The 22,119-nt window shown below is 34.2% G+C and overlaps 1 protein-coding gene across 4 annotated transcripts in view; it reads left to right on the top strand.

Moving 5' to 3' along the window:
- Window positions 1–22,119, top strand: part of PTPRQ (protein tyrosine phosphatase receptor type Q) — a 282,762-nt gene that overhangs the window by 46,967 nt on the left and 213,676 nt on the right. For all 4 annotated transcript variants that reach the window (XM_055586942.1, XM_055586932.1, XM_055586934.1 and 1 more), the window contains exons 9-16: window positions 267–427; window positions 1,234–1,345; window positions 2,026–2,252; window positions 4,910–4,979; window positions 10,075–10,274; window positions 11,345–11,594; window positions 13,744–13,872; window positions 16,319–16,465. In XM_055586942.1, coding sequence (XP_055442917.1) covers window positions 267–427; window positions 1,234–1,345; window positions 2,026–2,252; window positions 4,910–4,979; window positions 10,075–10,274; window positions 11,345–11,594; window positions 13,744–13,872; window positions 16,319–16,465 — 1,296 coding nt within the window. The remainder of the gene's footprint in view (window positions 1–266; window positions 428–1,233; window positions 1,346–2,025; window positions 2,253–4,909; window positions 4,980–10,074; window positions 10,275–11,344; window positions 11,595–13,743; window positions 13,873–16,318; window positions 16,466–22,119) is intronic.

The raw sequence follows: 22,119 nt of genomic DNA, 5'->3' as shown, positions 1-22,119 counted from the left end.
ATCTGGTCAACCAACAGATTTTAGTAGATAAGGAATATCCAGAAACAGATACATAAATTGATATATTATTTCTGATAATTAAAACTAGATATTTTAAAAGATATACGTGCCTAATACCTGCAGAGGGTTAGTGATAATGTAAAGACTCTGACACTTTCTAACAATGTGGTTGTTTTGAAACTTGGCCCTTAAACCTTTGATTTTCCTTTTTCCTCTGAAAGTTTAGGAGAATAACTCTATTCTAAACCTCTATTTTTCAATACCAGAACCGGAAAAACCCAAGAAACTTAAAGCTTTCAATATTTCTGCACATTCCTTTTCTCTGCACTGGAGCCTACCCTCTGGCCACGTGGACAGGTTTCATGTGGATCTTGTTCCTGACAGTGGCTTTGTTACTATCAGAGATCTTGGAGGTGGAGAATATCAGGTATTGTTTTCATTAGCATACTTGGCCAAGCCAACTTATATTTTATATTTAGTCCAAATAGGAAAGTTCTTTATGAAACTCATCCACCATGAAAATTTCCTTCTTTGAGCCTCTTTAAAAGCATAAGATGAAGACAAAAACACTGATGCCGAATTGATGCGTGTAAGTTTCAGTACTGGTGGACTGTTACCTTAGCGATGTCTGTTTTTTTTTTTTTTAAGTCTACCCTGAACCTACAGCCAACCATCCAAGGGTTCATGAATAGTTTAACAAAGAAAGGGCAGAGCTATTGAGTAATCCAGGCTCATTAATTGTGCACTTGCCAGGAGGATCAGTCTTTAAATCATTAATGCAGGCAACATTTCTCTCTAGAGCCATCAATGTGATTCTACTGCCTGAAAAATGTGATAATGATGGATTTTCTTATCATTTTTCTTTTACTTTTTATTGGAACTTCAGAGACACAGGTATTTTACACACACTGTTGAATACCAGGGCTAATCAATGGACTATAGATTTCTTAGGGCTCTTAAAGAGTTGTGACAATGAACTGGGATTGATAGAAATACTGATTTAGTCTTTGATAATGTAGTATGTTTTGTAGGTTTTTATTGCATGTTATTTGGTAAATATTTCTGCTATAACAAATGTATATTTTTACAATAATAAGAAACACATTGTGATAAATAGTACAGAGTTATGCAGTAAAGTGCTAACTTTACTTTTTTTGATTGTGATAGAGTTATTGTTTTAGCTTTCCTACATTTCAGAATTTTTAACACAGTCATCTGTTTTTGGTGTTTTAGGTTGATGTTTCTAATGCTGTTCCTGGTACACGGTACGAGGTAACCATCTCTTCCATTTCTGCTACAACATACAGCTCACCTGTTAGCAGAACAGTGACAACAAATGTGACAAGTAAGTATATGTTTTCCATTTTCTTTCTTTCCTTTTTTTTTCTTACAAAGTATTTGGACCCTTTATAAATCTATTGGATGGGACTATTTACATTGGTAATATGTGCATTGAATGCAGGAAAACAGTTGAATAATTAAAGCAAAATGGAAACTTAAGAAAGTGATCTGTTTAGAACCTGCATGCTACTGGTTCTTTATCTTCCTTTACTTTCAAAGAGCAAAGATAATTTTTCCATACTGTTTGTGAAATGGATCGGAGACACTGTTAATGGTGATATTTAAATAATACAAAGCCATGAAAATAAACTCACTATACTTGCTCCAAAAGAATTACTCAGTTTGTAAGGCTGGTTCTTGTTTCTTTAGTGCTTGAGTATAAGCCTTGCGTTAAGTGAGTGTTTATAAAAAATGATTTGGCATTAAAACTGTATTTGGCATGTAGTATTTAGTAGCATTCCATTTTTCACATTCTTATAAAAGAATGTTTTTGGTATTCCCCATAGCATTTAATCATTTTTTCTCTTGGTAGCAAAGCTCTAGGGAAGATAAACTTACACTTACGAGACACTTAGTCTTTGGGAACTTTAAAAGTCTACAGTTTGTAAATATTTTTCTTACATTTGTTTGTGAAAATACAATAATTGATTGACCTTATAACAACATGCATTTTTGGAAAAATAGAACCAGGGCCTCCAGTCTTCCTGGCAGGGGAAAGAGTCGGATCTGCTGGGATTCTTCTGTCTTGGAATACACCACCTAATCCAAACGGGAGAATTATATCTTACATTGTAAAATATAAGGAAGTTTGTCCATGGATGCAGGCAACGTATACACAAGTTAGAACAAAACCAGACAGTCTGGAAGTTCTTCTTACTAATCTTAATCCCGGAACAACATATGAAATCAAGGTAATCATTTTGTAAATAGTATTAAAATATTTCATTCATTTTAAAAGCGAAGGAGTTTTATCCCAACAGGTCAAGCTTTTGCAGCAAGAGACTTGAAGAAGGATCATCTGAATCATGTCCTCATTCCCCATCTGGGCTTTTAAAATTTGAACAAATGTTATAATCTTTGTGTGTGTGTGTGTTTATATAATGTATCTATTTTAGAAAGCAGTAGTTTAGTGACTTTAAAAAAATAAAGTTTAATAGGTTTTACAAGCACATATATTCTACTTTTAAATCAAATTTGAAGTTAGCTTTGTAATTTTTCTCTTAATCCGCTTATATTTCCATGTTATTGTAATGTTGGGTAATGGTTTGAAGGTTTCTGAAGAACCATTTTCTCAAAGAACAACGAATTCAAATTGGTTCCATTCAACAAATATTTCCTGGATGCATATGACCTCTTTTATGTTTACAAAAAATTTATGCCTTTACAGCAATAATATACAAAATCTAAGAACACTTTATTAAAATATTAAAGAAGAGCATACAAAAAGCAGTCTTACGTTAGGTAGGTCATGTGAAAATGTTTACAGTTAAGAGACGTGGTGACGCTAGTGGTCAAAAAACCCGCCTGCCTGTGTAGGAGACACGAGTGGACTGCAGTCCATGGGATCGCCAAGAGCTGGAGACGACAGAGCAATGCACACACACATGGTATTTCCAGGGGATAGTAAAGAATACAGGCATTTTCTCATTCCTCCCTATTTTCAGTATAATGTCAATATGTTCTTTAGTCTTGACTCAAGAGAAAAAGCTGTGTAAATATGTGATCATGCATAACTGAGATGACCATCTAAATGCAAGTATGCCCATTTGCAGAATCAAATATCATAATAACAGGACAGTAGGCATACCAAGAGTAGGCACCCCCCAAATGATAAAAGAAAAATGTAGGCTTTTACTTATGCAGTGGTAAAAATCAAAGATTTGATGGTTATTTCTCTGCAGAAACATACCTTGAAGAGTAGGCAACCTTTTTCTAACTGACACCTGTAAATTATTTGGCACAGATATTTTCTATCATAAGCTCACATATTAATTCAAATTAATTTATGTTAAGAGATACTATTCATAATAATAAAGATTATCTTTTTTTAATTTAATTTTATTTTTATTTTTTTATTTCTTTTTTTTTCTTTTTTTTTTCTTCTTCAATTTTATTTTATTTTTAAACTTTACATAATTGTATTAGTTTTGCCAAATATCAAAATGAATCCACCACAGGTATACATGTGTTCCCCATCCTGAACCCTCCTCCCTCCTCCCTCCCCATACCATCCCTCTGGGTCATCCCAGTGCACCAGCCCCAAGCATCCAGTATCGTGCATCGAACCTGGACTGGCAACTCGTTTCATACATGATAGTTTACATGTTTCAATGCCATTCTCCCAAATCTTCCCACCCTCTCCCTCTCCCACAGAGTCAATGTGATATAAGAAGCTTTTACTGATAGAAAGGTAATTTAGCCAACCTCATTCTGCTTAGATCAATTTTTACAAAATTTAAATTTTTGTTCCTTTGAATTCTCTTATTTCAGGACTATAGGGAAGCCCCTATTCTCTTTTTTACCTCACACTTTATTGACCACTGTTGTAACTTTTATTCTGTTCAAATATATGTTAGCCATTGCAGAATTTCAAAGGGCATTTGACATGGTGCATTTGATTTCTTCAGATGTCAATATCAAATCTACATGATATGGGGAAAATCCTGTTTAGTATTTAACATGTGTTATTTCATTTAGTATTCAGAATAATCTTATGACATAGATATATTGTTTCCATTTTAAAGTAAAGGAAAATAAGATAACCTTTTTATCTGAGAATTGGTAGAGCTGCAATTTAAACCAAGGCTGTCTGATTCCAGTTATGGCATTTGTAAAAGCTTAAGAGTTCTCATTTATGACACTTTCTCTGTCTGTTCTAGTGTATTTGACTAGATGTTTCAAGCCAAAATAGTTTCTATCTTTTAAATTCTAGAATATTTAGTATAAATGATTACCTATTTATTTTTAAAATTTGCCTAATTAGATTGTAAACTCTAAAGTCAGACACTGTGTTTATGGCCCCATGTTCGTTACAGAAATAATCATGGTGTCTTAGAGTGAATATAGTAGAAAGAAATTGAGCTTTAGAAATAAACACAACTTCAACTGAATTCTGATTCTGCCACTTATTCCTGTGATATGGGGCAAGTTACTTGACCTCTCTCAACCAGTTTTCTCATATATAAAATATTGACAATAATTCCTTGTATTTTGATTATGTGAATAAAATGAGATGTGTAAAATCCCTAGTCGATTTCTGAGTGTACAGAAGTTGCTTAATAAATAGTAACTGAAATTGTTATTGCTACTAATAGACATTAAACTTGATTATTAATTTCTCTATCAGGAACCTGAGAAATCTGTTGATTCAGGCTATGTTGCAAATATTCACTTAAGGGAAATGGAAATACTGAATAGCTCTATATTTGCTTCTGCTTTGAGAGTATTGTTAGGAATTAGAGGGGAAAGTATCTTTATTATGTATCTAATGGACAAATCAAAGTTTTATTATTTCAGACTCTGTTTAATTAGAGTATAAAGCTTGTGTAATTTTTGTGGTCTATTTTAGGTTGCTGCAGAAAACAGTGCTGGCATTGGAGTGTTTAGTGACCCATTTCTCTTCCAAACTGCAGAAAGTGGTAATTTTCCTAAATCATTTATTCTGAATTAACTTAGTTCAGAGTTTTTATCATTTAAAATAAATAGGGATATAAACAAAATCTGGCACTAAAATGCATAAAATTATCAACAGCATGGTAATTAAATTACTTTTAGAGTCTTCTTGGATAGTGAATTTATTCATTAAAATATAAATTATTCTTTCTGATGGTAAAAACACTGTTATCTAGAAAACTTAAAAATACCCCAAAATACAAAAAAAAAAAAAGAAAGTTATTCATGGCCCTGTTATATAAAAACATACATTTCGGGCTGATCTTTTTTCTCCTATGAATATATGTCTTTGTGACTATATGTCAGTGAAAATAGGCTTGTGCCATTTGTGCAAATTTGCATCCTGCATTTTAAAATCAAATCATAAGTATTTTTATGACATTAGAGTTTTGGAAACATGGATTGTAATAGTTATCATATTATTCCATACCTTGCAGTCGTTACCAAACTAACAAGCTACCTCCATTTTCCCAGTGACTGAGAAGAAAAATTTGACATCATCCTTGATTGTAATCAATCAGTAGTACTGTATAATCTATCAAGAAATCCTGCCAGCATTATATCAAAATAGATCCTGAATCTCACCCCTATTGTTAATCACCCTGTGTAATTTATCATCATTTCTTGCCTGATCATTTGAAAGCCTCTTTGGTTTTCCTGTTTCTAGCTTACCTGCCTATAGTGTACTCTTCCCACAAGAGTCACATCATCTTTTGAAGCAGAAGCTAGACCATCGTTACTTCTCTCTTCCTAACATGGCTCCTGTCTCATTCAGAGCAAGAACCTAAGTCCTTCCCATGACCTACAGTGCTCTGGGTGCCCTTAACCCTCGCTGAATCATCTCTTTCTATTCTCCATCTCCCTCCATCCACTCAAGTCACACTGATCTTCCACCTTAGGGTCTTTTCTCTTGCTGTTCCTCCTGCCTGGAGTACTCCTCCATTAAATTATCCACAGGGGCTTCCTCAATGGCTCAGCAGATAAAGAATCTGCCTGCGGTGCAGGAGACACAGGTTTAATCCCTGGGTCGGGAAGATTCCCTGGAGGAGGAAGATGGCAACCCACTTTGCAAAGAGTCAGACGTGACTAAGCAGATATCCATAGAACTCTCTCCCCAGTTGATGCAAATCTCAATTTAACTTTCCTGACTACACCTTCTAAAATAACCCCTATTTCCTTCTATCCATCTTTATTGCCAACAAATTAATTTTTCTGCACTTGAATAGCTTGACATATAACTCATTTACTTGCTTTTTATTGTATATATTAGCCTAGTAGAATATAACATTTGTGATAAAAATAAGCTGTTATGGAATGGAGGTAATTTATTTAGTTAGTAATTTGGCTGTTTATTCATAACAGCAAACAGAACTGATAAATAGAAAAACAGTAAATAATAGCATCTCCAAGCAATAGCAAATATTTTTAGTGAAGTTTATCTTCTAGTGGGATAAGATAAACAGATGGGTTACTAAGTAATAGATTGAAGTGTTACTTGCTCAGTAGTATACAACTCTGCAACTCCATGGACTGTAGCCACCAGGCTCCTCTGTCCATGAAATTCTCCAGGCAAGAATATTGGAGTGGATTGCCATTCCCTTCTCCAGAGGATCTTCCCGACCCAGGGATCGAACTCAGGTCTCCTGCGTTGCAGGCAGATTCTTTAAACCATCTGAGCCACCAGGGAAGCCCAAGTAATAGACTAGAGAAGTGCTATAAAAAAGTTTCTATAATTTTATATAACTATAAATATTTTGTATATTTAAACATAAAAATCTTCCAGCAGTTCATTGCCAGAGGGATAAACTGAAATGGACCCTGGGTATCTCGAGAGGATTATGCACTTGTCAGTGTTAAAAGAAGCATGTGACAAGCTTTATGGCCAGTTCTTATTTGAGACACCATTGAGAGAAGCGGGTGAATACGTGCTCTATGCCATAGGAAGAATGAAGAGAAAATCCTAGAATTTATTTAAAATTAGAAAGTAATGATTCTTGAAATCTTTTACTGATATTGAACCTACTTATATTCAGATTATTAGCACAACTAAAAATTGAGAAAATTATTATTTTTAAGATTAAATATTCATTAGGAAATGAAAGACAATTTATGACTTACACTTTTAGGGAAAATAATTGGAATAATTTTTGGATGACTTAACAAATAGTTTGGTCTTTTTTAAAAACACTCATCTTGGTAAAGCCTGGTACATTATGAGGTCAGATTATGATTCCAACTTGACAGTATTTTGAACTTTATATATTTTATATTCTGCTAACTGACATAATTTCTAGAGTCATTCTCTCTCTTGGCTAATTATTATTGGGACAAACTAAAACTCTAGATTGGCATGGAAATAATCCTGGAACAGGAGTTTCATTCTGTTTCTGACTTGCTGTGTTTTCTTGGAGAAATTACATAATCACTTAATCACTCTTACCTTATCATTTAAAAAAAATGTTGAGATTAAAATGTAAATCTAAGTTTAGTTAGATAGTTTTGTCCAATTTTTTTCCCCAAAGCCTCCTTTTTATTATTTATGTTACGCAGAACTTGAATTTAATGAAAATTTCTGTGGAATAAATAAATTGCATTTATAATGATTAAGCCAGAAATAACTTCTCTCTCCATGAATAAAAATACTCTGGAAGTATTCAAACAGAGTTAGCCCATTATACCATTCTAAGCTGATATTACATCCACAAGTGCAAAATCTCAACTTTTTTAACTTCCCATGTAGCATTATTTCAGACAAATGTAGAATTTATTTTAGCTTTAAAATATTAGAAATATCCCTTGTAGCTTCATTTTTAACTTGATGGATCCTTAGTAATATAGGAAAATTCTTTATAGAAGTCTCTGTATTTTATTTAGAAAAGATTTTTTTCTGGTTCAAGAAAATGTATGTTTTGTATAGTGAACATTTTGAAAAGTTTTAGTTTCACATACTTGTATATTTACTTGTTTAGCTATGACCTCAAAGTGTGTGAAAGGCTTACCTGAAATATGTGACTTTATAAATAGAATTTTTTGATACTTAAGTATCATATCTTGGAGCAAGATAGATAAATTCCCTCTATAAAAATCAAGAGATGATGGGATTTTGGTACCTAAAAGTCCAGAGGTAGAAGCTAGAGTATTTAAAATACAGGAAGACCTGTCAGCTACAAAAAAGAGCCAGAATTAGTCTTCAGACACCATCAAGTCAAAAAAAGAAAACATAGATTTTACTGGGGCAAAAATATTGTAAAGTTAATAAGAAAACCTCTTTTTCACTAAGTGTTGTTTAACAGATTTAATTAATTTTTATCTATTATATTGAGTTTGCTTTAAAAGATATTTTGAAATCATACTTTAGAATTTATAAAGTTTGGTTACCTTATAAATTCAAATTTCTCTGCACTTGAGCGGATTCTCATGATTGCTAAGGCCGATTTGGAAATGTGCCAGCTTGTATGCAGTCTGTTATTAATAAAAACTTCAGGCATTTTTACAAAATTTACATACTTTAGACAAAGAGATTTAAAACAATGATTAATATTAATGGCAAAAGCTTTGGTTCTTATAAGTCTATAGCATCAGGTATTTGACAGACTTTTTGTTTTATTATATTTTATCTGCCCAAAAGAAATTTTAGTGCTAAATCTTTAGTATTAGAGACTTATCATATTGTCATTGTCCTTCTTAAGCTTTAATTCCATTGATAAATTCCGTTGAAGAAAAAAACTTCTATCCATGATGTCATCCATTATTAATGATTAGTCATCATCCCAAGTTGTTATTTTTTTGTTGTTGTTAAAATGCAGCTATTGTTAAGTTTCTTATTTACTACTCTTTAATTCATATCATTCACATACACCTCTCCTTCCCAGGGCCTAACTTTCTTATATAATTTATATGGCTTTCATTTTCAGATAACATCTTCATATTCCTCTCTACAGTGTACACCTAAACTCTAGTTATTTGATTTCTTAATACTAGGCATGTTTTATCTCAAACATCTCGTAATTTTCTTTTTTCTTTTGGCAGTGACTTGTCATGGTTGTTTTATATTCTAAAGGACATTGATTATTTACTTTGTCAGTTTTCCACAGCTAACCTTAAATTAACAGTCGTCCCAATTAAAATAGCCCACAGCTTATTATGCAGATTACTAATATTTAATAACAAGGTATCATGAGTTCTGATGAAAGTTGATTTTGAGGGTGTATAATGGTTAAAATATAATAATCACAACCAATTGGTGCTATCCACTTAATATTAGACACTGGTTATTTACTTACACTCCAGAAATGTGATTTTTGTGCAAATGGTTGGATAATTGTTTGAATTTGCCACTTCTTAATTATCTAAGAATTTGCTACTTCTTCATTATCTAAGGAATTTATATAATTCCAAAGTATATCAGATGGCAAGATAGTCATTCGGAGAAGGCAATGGCACCCCACTCCAGTACTCTTGCCTGGAAAATCCCATGGACGGAGGAGCCTGGTGGGCTGCAGTCCATGGGGTCGCGAAGAGTCAGACACGAATGAGCGACTTCACTTTCACTTTTCACTTTCACGCATTGGAGAAGGAAATGGCAACCCACTCCAGTGTTCTTGCCTGGAGAATCCCAGGGACGGGGGAGCCTGGTGGGCTGCTGTCTATGGGGTCGCACAGAATCGGACACGACTGAAGTGACTTAGCAGCTTACAGCAAGATAATCATTATTCAAATTTGTATAACCACAAACAACTATTGATTGAATATTTTTCAGACTTATTTGAAATAGTTTATTGATGGATTTATTGACCTATTAATCCTGAAAAAAGCTTATTTGCCTCTTAAACACAAGTCTGTGGGCCCAATTTCTGATTTGTTATTTTAGGCAAAATCAATTCAAAAAGTATACCCAAATATATATTTTAAGAAGTATTACCCAAATAGATTTTATCTAATGTGTATTACATATTTAATTTTATATAACATGGGCATTGTAACATCCCTGAATTATGTAAATGCCATTCTAAGTTTTATAACAATATTTTTCTTTTCCTTCAATCCCTTACACGTCCCCAGCTCCAGGAAAAGTGGTGAATCTCACCGTCGAGGCCTTTAACTATTCAGCAGTAAACCTGATTTGGTATTTACCTCGGCAACCAAATGGCAAAATTACCAGCTTCAAGATCAGTGTTAAACATGCCAGAAGTGGGATAGTTGTGAAGGATGTTTCAATCAGAGTAGAGGACATTTTGACTGGGAAGCTGCCAGAATGTAATGTAAGTCTCATGGAACGTTTTCTGTGTCTCAAAATTTTAGGTAAATTACATCTTGAAACGGCCTGCATCTGGATACTATGTATTTTTACCAAAGTGATTATTAGCTATTTGATTACTTATAGTATCATATTATATACACTTGACTATAGTCAAGGTAAAATAAGAGAAGAGTTTCAGAATTCAACAGTGAGATATAAAAAATCCCTTAGGGAGCTCTGGAAAGACTTGATAGGTATAGCATTTGTGATAGGCCTTGGAATAAGTAGGTGATTATGTGAGGGTGGAGGATACTTTATAAGCCTTAAAGTAGGAAAGCATAGGGTATCACTGGGAAAAAGATAATACTTCCACGTGACAGGATAGGAAGGGAACAAAATAGTAAAGTTTACACTTGTGGAATTAGATTGTTTTTGTTGTATCTTATCTTTAGTGAAGAATTTGTTACTACTCGAAGCACTGATGTGAAATCCTTGGAAGTACTGTAATTATGCTTTTTAAAAATTAATTTTGGTGATCACTGTGATACTATTGATGAAAAGACAAGCAAAATTACTTTTTTAAAAAATGCTTTAAGTTAATGGAAGCCACAAATATTTTTAATTTAGATATATTTCTAATATACATAAACACACACCCATATGTTCTTTTGGTGTTATCTTTTGAATGTTTATGGGGAAAAATGATCATAATATTAAGACAGTGATGTATATTTGAAATTTCACCAAAGGGAAAAAAAAAAATTTATCTTTTTGGCTCTTAAATTTTTAATGTGGAGTTAAAAAATTTTTAATAATCATTTTGCTGTAGTTATACCTTTGTCACATGAAATCCTATTCATAAGAAAGATTAAGGTATAAATAAACATTCTATTCTGAAACTGTGGACAGTGGTATTAACCATGTAACTGTAGATAATAAATGGGTATAATTAAAATCTAGCAGATTTATCTGTAGCTGTAACGAGTAGTACACGCACAAAATAATATTTGTAATATAAAGAAAAAAATGAATCACTCTTATCTTTACCAAGTGTTACATTATTTTCCCATTTATGCTTGTTTTATTCACTAGGAGAATAATGAATCTTTTTTATGGAGTACAACCAGCCCTTCACCAACCCTGGGGAGAGTCACTCCTCCACCACGTACGACGTATTCATCTAGCATGTTGTCACAGAGTAAGATTAGCTCTGTCTGGAAAGAGCCTATTAGTTTTGTAGTGACACATTTGAGACCTTACACGACGTATCTTTTTGAAGTTTCTGCTGTTACAACTGAAGCAGGTTATATTGATAGTACGATTGTCAGAACACCGGAATCAGGTATGGGGTTTTTTTTGGTAGGAAAAAAAGTTAAATTATTCATAGAATAATCTTTCTTTCTTTTCTTTTTTTATTCATGTAGATCTTTTTGTTAAAGATCTTCCTTCTCTTTCAGTAACTTTTTTCTCCCTAATAATGGATAATAGGCATGCCATTTGGAGCATCTTCAATTTCAATACTCTTCTAAGATACTGACATAAACATCTAAAAGGAGAAAGGAGCTAATAACCATGCTCCTAAGATCAGCTCTTATCATTCTGTGATCTCAGGAATTTTTAATAATTGCCTCTGTTCGTCTACATTTTACATTATCATCTGATGATGACTTCTGTCACTGATATTGCTGTTACCAGATGTGGAGATCACACCTGCAGTAGCAGAAATATCATGTGATTAACGTTCAGTATCAGATAAAAACAGTAGTTAGAAAATGCCTACCTACCTGTATCTTCTCTGTACTGCAGTTTCTTTATGTGATGAATGGAGACATCTTCATTGTGGATATGGTGTTAGCACTAAATGAGCATTATTAGATATTATTACTACTAAATTCTAAGTACATATTTCTAGGTATAGTATTTGTATATTTAATGATATTATGTAGGCCGTGCTGTGCTTAGTGGCCCAGTTGTGTCCGACTCTTTGCAACCCCGTGAACTGTAGCCTGCCAGGCTCCTCTGCCCATGGGGATTCTCCAGGCAAGAATACTAGAGTGGGTTGCCATGCCCTCCTCCAGCGAATCTTCCCAACCCAGGGATCCAACCCAGGTCTCCCATTCTTTACCATCTGAGCTACCAAAGAAGCTGAAGAATACTGGAGAGGGTAGCCTGTCCTTTCTCGAGGGGATCTTCCTGACCCAGGAGTGGAACTGGGGTCTCCTGCATTGCAGGCGGATTCTTACCAGCTGAGATACTGTTATGTCCTGTATTACACACTACAAGACAAAATATATAGTAGCAGACATTCAGTCATGATTGATAGTTTTTAGGTTGTCATTGAGCATATCAAAGGGCATTATTCCTGGTAGGGTAATTTCACTAAAGCATAGTATTTTTTTCTGATGACGTAGGTGTTAGGTCTTGTCATTTCATTACATGTAAGTGTGAAGGTTTTTTACCTTAACTTAAATAAAAATCTCTGAAGAAGACCATTTCCTCTTCCATACTCCTTACTTCTTATTAAGAAAAAAAGAAATAATTTCATGAGAGTCACACAAAGTGAAATTTGGTTGACAAGAAGTTTGTTTTAAAAAATATTTGGAATGTTTTATTTCAATTAAAGATGTTTGAAAATATTAGATACATGTATGAAAAATAGACCTCAATGGACATGAATTGGAGCAAACTCTGGAAGACAGTGAAGGACAGGGAAGCCTGGCGTGCTGCAGTCCACGGGGTCGCAAAGAGTCTGATATGACTGAGTGACTGAACAACAACAAATGAAAAACAGACTTTTAAACAGCATTATTATTTTTATGTCACCAATATTACATTGGAATGCAGGTTATAAATTTCCTTTCAGAACCAAATACAGGTATTGATAGAAAAAGTAAGTTAAAGTTAGTTAAGTGCCTCAGTCACGTCCGACTCTTTGCTACCCCGTGGACTGTAGCCCACCAGGGTCCTCCGTCCATGGGATTCTCCAGGCAAGAATACTGGAGTGGGGTGCCATTTCCTTCTCCAGGGGATCTTCCTGACCCAGGGATCAAACCCAGGTCTCCCGCATTAGAGGCAGACGCTTAACCTCTGAGCCACCAGAAAAAGTAAAATCACTGCCAGTAGATTCCGAGGGTTGAGTTACTACTTTGGCCCTTCCACCTGTGTACAGCAGAGGGAAAGGGTTTATCAAGCCAGATGCTCAGGGCTTGTTGATGCAATACTTATTAATATATATGCGTCAGGACAACGTAACTGCACAAAGAACTGCATAGCAATGAAACACCCTGTGCAGTCATGTGTAACATTAAATAAAAATAGTAATGGTTACAAATAAGGAGTTTAATGAACCACCATTTATTCGCATTCTTCAATTATAGCCTACTTTTTCTTTAAGTTGAAAAAATGCTTTACTGTGTGATATTTTTTCTCTGGCTTTGTATTTTCTGTATTTAATAAGGTGCTTTTAATTCATTGTTTCCCTATAATTTTAGTGCCTGAAGGACCACCACAAAACTGTTTAACAGGCAACATTACAGGGAAGTCCTTTGCAATATCATGGGACCCACCAACTGTAGTAACAGGAAAATTTAGTTACAGAGTTGAATTATATGGGCCATCAGGTAAGTCTTAATCAATTTTATGTTTATCTTTTGGAGTAGAATTGTATAAAATATTTTACTATTTTCAAACTTTTTAAAAAGTACTGAACTCTTTTTCGAAGACCCTTAGCAATGTTGAAACTCTTTAAAACTTTTGTTTAAAGCCATAAATAAGGATGGTAAAGCCTTGTCCATGTTCCGTATTTCATGACAAAGGGCTGAAAGAATGAGAGGGAATCCTTCAAGAAGAGAAACATTAGAAGAGATACATTTTTTCAAATATTTGATCAGGAGGATCTTGACTTGTTCTGATTGCAAATGTATTTTAGGAAGAAAAATGGGCTTCAGTTATATTAAATCAGATTTCTGCTTAGAACAAATAAACCATTTCAAATAATTGGAGGTCTCTAAAAATAATATGAGCAACTTTATAGTTTAGTGAGGTCACATCTTTATGAAGAAGCAAGAGCTGGACATCTACTTGTCGGATATTTTGAGGGCTTCAAAACCTATACTAGTGCAAGTTAAGCTCTATAATTCTTAATCCAAGATTTTATGGTTCTATGAAAGAAATTTATTTCAAATAGTAATGAAATAACATAAATGTACATATTGTCATTTATTTGAAAGAATGGAAAAATAGACAAAGGTCCAAATTAATCATTTTGAAATTTCTAGGAATCTGTCATGAATCACGTGAGTAACCTTTATTTCTCATCCCTGAGTACCTTCAGTTCAGTTCGGTTGTTCAGTCATGTCTGACTCTTTGTGATCTCATGGACTGCAGCACGCCAGGCCTCCCTGTCCATCACCAACTCATGAGTTTACTCAAACTCATGTCCATTGAGTCAGTGATGCCATCCAACCATCTCATCCTCTGTCGTCCCCTTCTCCTCCCGCCTTCAATCTTTCCTAGCTTCAGGGTCTTTTCCAATGAGTCAATTCTTTGCATCAGGTGGCCAAACTATTGGAGCTTGAGCTTCAGCATCAGTCCTTCTAATGAATATTCAGGTTGACTTCCTTTAGGATTGACTGGTTTGATCTCCTTGAAGTCCAAGGGACTCTCAAGAGTCTTTCCAACACCACAGTTCAAAGACATCAATTCTTTGGCCTTCAGCTTTCTTTATGGTCCAACTCTCACATCCATACATGACTACAGGAAAAACCATAGCTTTGACTAGATGGACGTTTGTTGGCAAAGTTCTGCTTTTCAATATGCTGTATAGGTTTATCATAGCTTTTCTTTCAAGGAGCAAGTGTCTTTTAATTTCATGGCTGCAGTCAACATCGGCAATGATTTTGGAGCCCAAGAAAATAAAGTCTGTCACTGTTTCCATTGTTTCCCCATCTATTTGCCATAAAGTGATGGGACTGGATGCCATGATCTTAGGTTTTTGAATGTTGAGTTTTAAGTGAGCTTTTTAACTCTCCTCTTTCACTTTCATCAAGAGGCTCTTTAGTTCCTCTTCACTTTCTGTCATAAGAGTGGTGTTGTCTGCATATCTGAGGTTATTGATATTTCTCCTGGCAATCTTGATTCCAGCTTGTGCTGCATCCAGCCCAGCATTTTGCATGATGTACTGTGCATATAACTTAAATAAGCAGCGTGACAACATACAGTATTTAGGCTCCTAAAGTTCTGAAATGTTTTCAGACCTAAAAATATGATAGTCCTTTTCTCCCCTCCCTGCCCAATACACAGACACACATGGATACCCAGATACCCCCTGTTCTATTTGGTGTTATTTTTGAAAATTTTGACAAGGTACTCTTTCATCTGTGAGGCTAAAAACTCAAGAAGGTGTATCTACTAATTATTGACTTTAGCAACGAGGAAGTCATTAGCGATAGTCTCAGACAGAGCAAGGAGGAACAAGGAGAACACGTATCATACCTGACCACCTAGTCACTTGAGGGCTCTGGGGAGAAAGGACTCAGTCTGTCGCCACCCTTGAGGAAGATCTGCAGGGAACAGAATCAGTGGTCTCAGGGGAGAGCTAGGTTTCAGTTACAGCAAGAAGGGGGAAAAGCTATGCAGAAATAAAGTTGAGGATGTAAGGAATTTTGATGATGGCCCAGTTAAGAAATTTTGTTCAGAAACTAAACTACAGAACATTTCTAAATATATCGTTTTCAATTTGAGTATGAAACACTGTCATTGTTTTTATATTGGTAAAACCTAACATATTCCTTTAAAATATGCCGAAAAATAACCTAACAGTTCAATAGGGCTTTATATGAATATGAAAGTAATTTTAAACACGAAATATTTCTGTTATTTTTTTCCATCTTGGTAAAATTGACACCAGTGCAATTCTAAGCGAAATGTTTAACATATATTCACTTTTAAAATAGTAACAGTGAATGTCAGTGCATAGGTTAACACTTCAATTACTCTATACTTAATGTGAGAATGATTACATGCTTGAAGAATACATAATCCACAGTTACGTTTTGCTTTTTGTAGGTCGGATTTTAGATAACAGCACTAAGGACCTTAAGTTTGCATTCACTAATCTAACACCGTTTACAGTATATGATGCTTATGTTGCGGCTGAAACCAGTGCGGGGATCGGACCTAAGTCAAATATTTCAGTATTCACTCCTCCAGAAGGTAAGAGCATCTCCTCTAGTGTGTGAATGGGAACTTTATTGACTCAGTTACACATTGTATTAGAAACTCTTTGGTTGATATTTATCTAATTCGTGTTATTTCCTTATCGGATGACTCCCTAGTACATTCTGAATATGTGTCCTCAGAACACTAAACCCATAGCAGGCCTCGTGATAAGAGGGACCAAAGAGCAAGTGAACATCGCAGCAAACGTTACACGCTGTGTCAGCCTGCATCTTCACAATGAGAACTACTGGCAGAATCTCAAGACTAAACACATTTAACATGGCTTAAACCCCATTATTTATTGTATATTCTGTTTTTCCACAAAATAGTGTTCAGAGAAATCCATATATCACACACTGGCTGTGGTGTTGTTGCCGCTCAGTCACTGAGTCGTGTCCAGCTCTTTGCGACCCCATGGACTGCATGCAGCTCCTCTGTCCTTCCCTGTCTCCCAGAGTTTGCTCAAATTCATGTCTGTTGAGTCAGTGATGCTGTTTATAATCAAAAGGCTATTCTAAGCAATTGAGGATTCCTGGAAGGTGCATAATATAAATTTACCAGAATAGACTGAAATTATTTTCAAAATTTCTCCTGAAGAAACTTATTTGTATATGTTAAATACCACAGTCTAAGGCTAACTGTAGTATTTAAAAAATATTACCATGCCATTTCACAACCTGTTTTCTGGGCCCACACCAAATTTGCTCAATGCCTTTCTTTATATATTGTACTTATTTAGGAGAATTCAACAATTTTTTTTTACAATCACACCAACACTTGATAAAACAGATTTTGTTTATGTGATAGCTAACATTCAGTGAGTTGTGAGTTAAACACACCTGTGTGCACACGAACACATGCATGCACACTCACAAACAAGGTTGGGCATACCTTCATCAGATAAATCATTCAAGTGTTTGACCATGAGAGGGCAGCAACTATTAGGGAATTTTGTACTTCTCCCCCATTTCAAAGAATGACCCTTGAGAATATTTTGCTATTGAAAGAATGTAAAATTTATGTTACATCGATTTCAAATGAAAATAGTAATGTGTACATGGTTTCAATACACAGATTAAAGAGAAGCACCATTAATAAAATAAACAAAAAATAATAAAGTGTTTTTATTTTTTTCATGCCAGAATTTCTCTTTTGCATTTATATCAGAAGAGTCTTAGCATGTATGTCTTCTCCCTTAGACCTGAAATTTCTACCTAAACCTGCTCTTAAGAATTTTCAAGAAATCCAGACAGATTTATGTATGCTTGCCAAACACAACATGACAGCAACGTGGCCTTTATCAGACTTAGAGCCCTAGAATCTGGTCTTTTCTCGACCAACCCAATTGACCAATTTCTATTCTCATATTGTACAGTTAAATAAATTCAATCTTATTTCAAATCAAGCTGATTTTGGTGCTCCTAAACTGAATCCACAATTTAAAATAATTGTTTTATTGTCATCATTCTTGGCCTACAGCATTTGACCAAAACAGTGAACTAGATAATATAATGTGTGTGTGTATGTGTGTGTGTGTGTGTGTTAGATGTGAAGTCATGTCCAATTCTGTGCAACCCCAAAGACTGTAGCCCACCAGGATCCTGTGTCCATGGGATTTCCCAGGCAGGAATACTGGAGTGGGTTGCCATTCCTTTCTCCAGGGGATCTTCCTGACCCAGGGATGGAACCTGAGTCTCCTGTACTGCAGGCAGATTGTTTGCCATCTGAGTCACCAGGGAAGCCCAGATAATACACTGCCACATTGCCATTTTATTTAGGATATCACTAAAACATTTATTTCCCTTTCTTATGTCTTTATTATTTAATTTACAAAATAATAAATAGAATATTTAAGGACATTGTTCAACGTACTTCACATGGGTTGTTTTTGACGCCAAGTCTTTTTGAATAGACGACTCGATTTGCCCTGTATACCCGGTGATTTACCGCAGTTTTGTCTTACTGCCTCCTGAACTGCTCATCACCTGCTCACCACATCCAAGTGGCTCTCAGAACCCACTGGAAACTAAGGTGGCCTTCGTTGCTGTAAGGGCAAGCGTGGCATGGTTCTTTTCTCTGCGTGCCTGCTTCCTCCATGCAGTTCTCAAGGAACAGTTCAGCCAAAGGGGTCTCAGTGAAATACTGGGGCAAATGCAGTGAATGTAGACTCTGACACATTAATTAATCCTGGTCCCACTGATTAAAAATTTGCCATAAAGGAATCTTTAAGCTGTATGAGAACAATCAAATAACTCATTAGAACATACACACTTTGAGTTATAATTGATACTTTAATTTTCTAGTATTCTTTTTATTCATTAATATAACAGGTTCTTCATATTCTAATTAGTTACTCAATTTTATTCTTCATATTTTAAAAATAGTCTGTAGTCTAATTAGGAAATCAATTAGAGCCAGCTTTTAAATTAATATATTTTAAAACAACCAAGGTTCTAACAAATCTCCAGATATTCATAGAAAAATATTGAATTTATTTCTTATAGGAAATATGTGTTATCACATTATACCAGGGCTGATTTCATTAATACTGAGAATGATATGGTCCATTGTCTGTCAAAGAAAATCAACATGATGTTGTGAAAGCAGTTATCCTATGTTTTTCATAATTTTTCTGCATTTCCCTTAATATTTTACTGAGCAGATTTCTACTTAGGCATGAAGAAGAGATGGTTTTGGAAAAAATGATGATAATCTCCAGTGTTACAAAATGTCATAGTTGCCATTCCAGAATGAAACAACCTGCTGAATATAGCAATGACAACAGATTTTTGCTTGTTATTTTTATGTGGGTTAAAAAAGCCTTAAGTAAATTTTGCTGCTTCAAATCCCCTAAAACTTCTCTATGACTAGTGTCGAATATCTTTTAAGGAAGTTTACATCATGTCTTAAAAGCAAAAAACGTATTGAAATCCATCTTTGCTCCCCCATAAATAGACTATTAAAGTGAAGACTTGTCCTCAGTAATTTCAATTTGCTATTTTCTGCAAATAGTAGTAACATCTTTGTAGGGTGATCACTAAGAAACTGTCAACTTTGTATTTTTCAGGATTCTCCATGATTTTATTTTTCAAATTTTCAGATTCAGTAGATTTTTACAAAATTCACTTCCAGTGGGAGTTTAATTTGCTAGATAAGGGCAAAAATTATTTTAATGTATTTTCTTTACCCCAATACCATTTGTCTCCATTGTTTTCTTAGAGTTGATTTTTTTTAAATTGGAGATAATTACTTTACAAAATTGAGATGGTTTTTGCCATACATCAACATAAATAAGCCACTGGTATACTACTAATCATTTGGAATTTTTTTTTTTTTTACCAATTATATGTATACTCTGTTTCCCATTTATTAGTAAAATTTATAGATGTATTGGCCTGAGAATGATTCATAGGTCATCCTCATAGACAACACCTTCAGAATTAATGCTGAACCATGAATAATTGCCTGTGTGTTTGATTTTCTTTAGTTAATTTGGTATCAATATTAAAGGAGTTTGATCTAATCCACACTTCTCTGGTTTCTCCATGAGAATTTTTGGTGTAACATATCAAGTGTCTTTCCAAAGACAAGATACAATGCTGTCTCCTTCATTTCCTTTATCCCCTATAAGCTTTATTCTTCTTTCATAAAAGAGAGAGAGCCTTACAGTTGTTCTTACACAAGTTTGGGGTACATTTTTAGGGTAATAGAGAACCACTTAACTTTGGACTGTGATTGTGAAGCATTAGTGTTATGGGGCAATACTTACTAAGTTATATTGAAAACTATAAATTAGAAGATAAACTATGTCTATTATTTTTAGGTTTGGCTAACAGAATAAGAGACAATACAATTTAAATATACTGTTGTGGGTAATTTTTGTTGCATCAAATGGTACTGACCATTTCAGTCATTTTATAGTAGGTGGGGTTTCGTTATCTGATGACTCTGATCAATATAGTTATTAAACTGGCTTCTTCAATTGAGATTCTACATGAGTTCAAATTAGGTGGGAAAATGCCAGATCTCTTCTCTGATTTATATTATGCAGTACTGACTAAGACTTCATCCACATAGCAACCCTAGAAATGTCAAAGAAAGGTGGAATGGAGCTTTGCCAGTTAAATAGCTGTGTTGTTTTCATACTCTGGTTAATTGGAAAGGTTCTCTACTCTTGAATGATGTAAATATGATAAATATGAAAGAAACATAAGTTTAGCAACAATGTATGGTAATGAAATAAATCTTATATAAGAGGTGACCTATGCAAAGGCTTTTTATCTGTCTTCTTCCTCCCTGTATCCTTAACTGCCTAGAACAGTGACCATATGATGAGTCCTCAGTCTGTTGAATGACAAATGAATAAATCGTTTATTGTGGGGTTCTAATTTAGAACTCTTCCTCCATCTTTCAAAAATTAAATTGTTTTTCCTTCAGATTAGAATACCTGTGGGGAAATCAAGGTAAAGAATTATCCTTCTGTATAGAGATACACCGAAATGTTTTTAGCAAAGGAGATTGAAAGAATTGACAAGTTATGAGTGTACCCATGTAACATTTATCTCTTAATTTTGAGCACAGGTTTTACCCATACTGGACTCTGGAGACTTGACTGCAATAATCAAATAATAGGCTTCTAATTTCAGAGTTCAGAAACTAATACTTGTCTCGGAAACTAATACTCTCACTTGATATTGGTTAATGATTCCATTGGGTTGTCGTGGTTTTGAGATTCAGAGTTCAGCTATCTAGTCATTCACTAGTCAACAAACATTGAGAAATATTTTCACTATTAAAATATTTAAGGAGTTGTTTTGTACTGAGTACTTTATAGGGACAAAAAAACCCAACTCTTAATCTCTAAGATGAAATACTACATGATTATGCTAACTTCATGTTTAACTTAAGCTTAATTAGGTTCATTAATTATAAATAATATTTATGGGAGTTATGACATTAATTCCTTTCTGTTATCTTAAAGAAGAATAGAATCATTCTTCGTTTGTATTTTACTCTTAATATGTCTTTCTTCCAACTGGAGTTTGCTAAATCTGTGAAATATTTTACCTTAGGGAAATAAATTTAATGTATGACCACATCCTAATCATAAAGAACAGTATTTTTATGTCACATTTTCTCTTTCTTCAGCCAACATATTATAAAGTCTTTTGAACCATTTATTCCTTATTGTAATCTTGTATAGTGATAGGAAAGATTTAATGACACCCATTTTATAGATAGGGAGACTAAATGTGGAGGGAGGAATGAAATATAAATTAAAAGTGGACAAGTGCCCAAAGTAGAATTTTTCTTGGTTGATTGGTCCTGTTGTACTGGGAGGTTTCCTAGTAGTTGCTCTTGATGACATACAAATATTTATTTTGTGTATTTATTTAGTAATTTGATGCTTTTATTCATTACAAAATGATCACCACTTGGTGACTTTCTAACTGAAATTTAAGTAGTTGGTACGTTATCTAAAACCAATTGTTTTTCCTTCTTTTTCTTTACTTCTGAAAAGAGTAAGGGCATCTGAAATTTGAGATTCACAAAATTTATAAAATCAGCAGACAAAAATCAATTAATTTTTCAAACAAATTAAAAATTGACTACTAGAGTTTACCAGCTACATGTAATTGCATTCAGAG

This window comes from Bubalus kerabau, chromosome 1, assembly GCF_029407905.1.
Source record: "Bubalus kerabau isolate K-KA32 ecotype Philippines breed swamp buffalo chromosome 1, PCC_UOA_SB_1v2, whole genome shotgun sequence".
Taxonomy (NCBI): Eukaryota; Metazoa; Chordata; class Mammalia; order Artiodactyla; family Bovidae; genus Bubalus; species Bubalus kerabau.
This window is presented reverse-complemented; position numbering and strand designations above follow the sequence as displayed.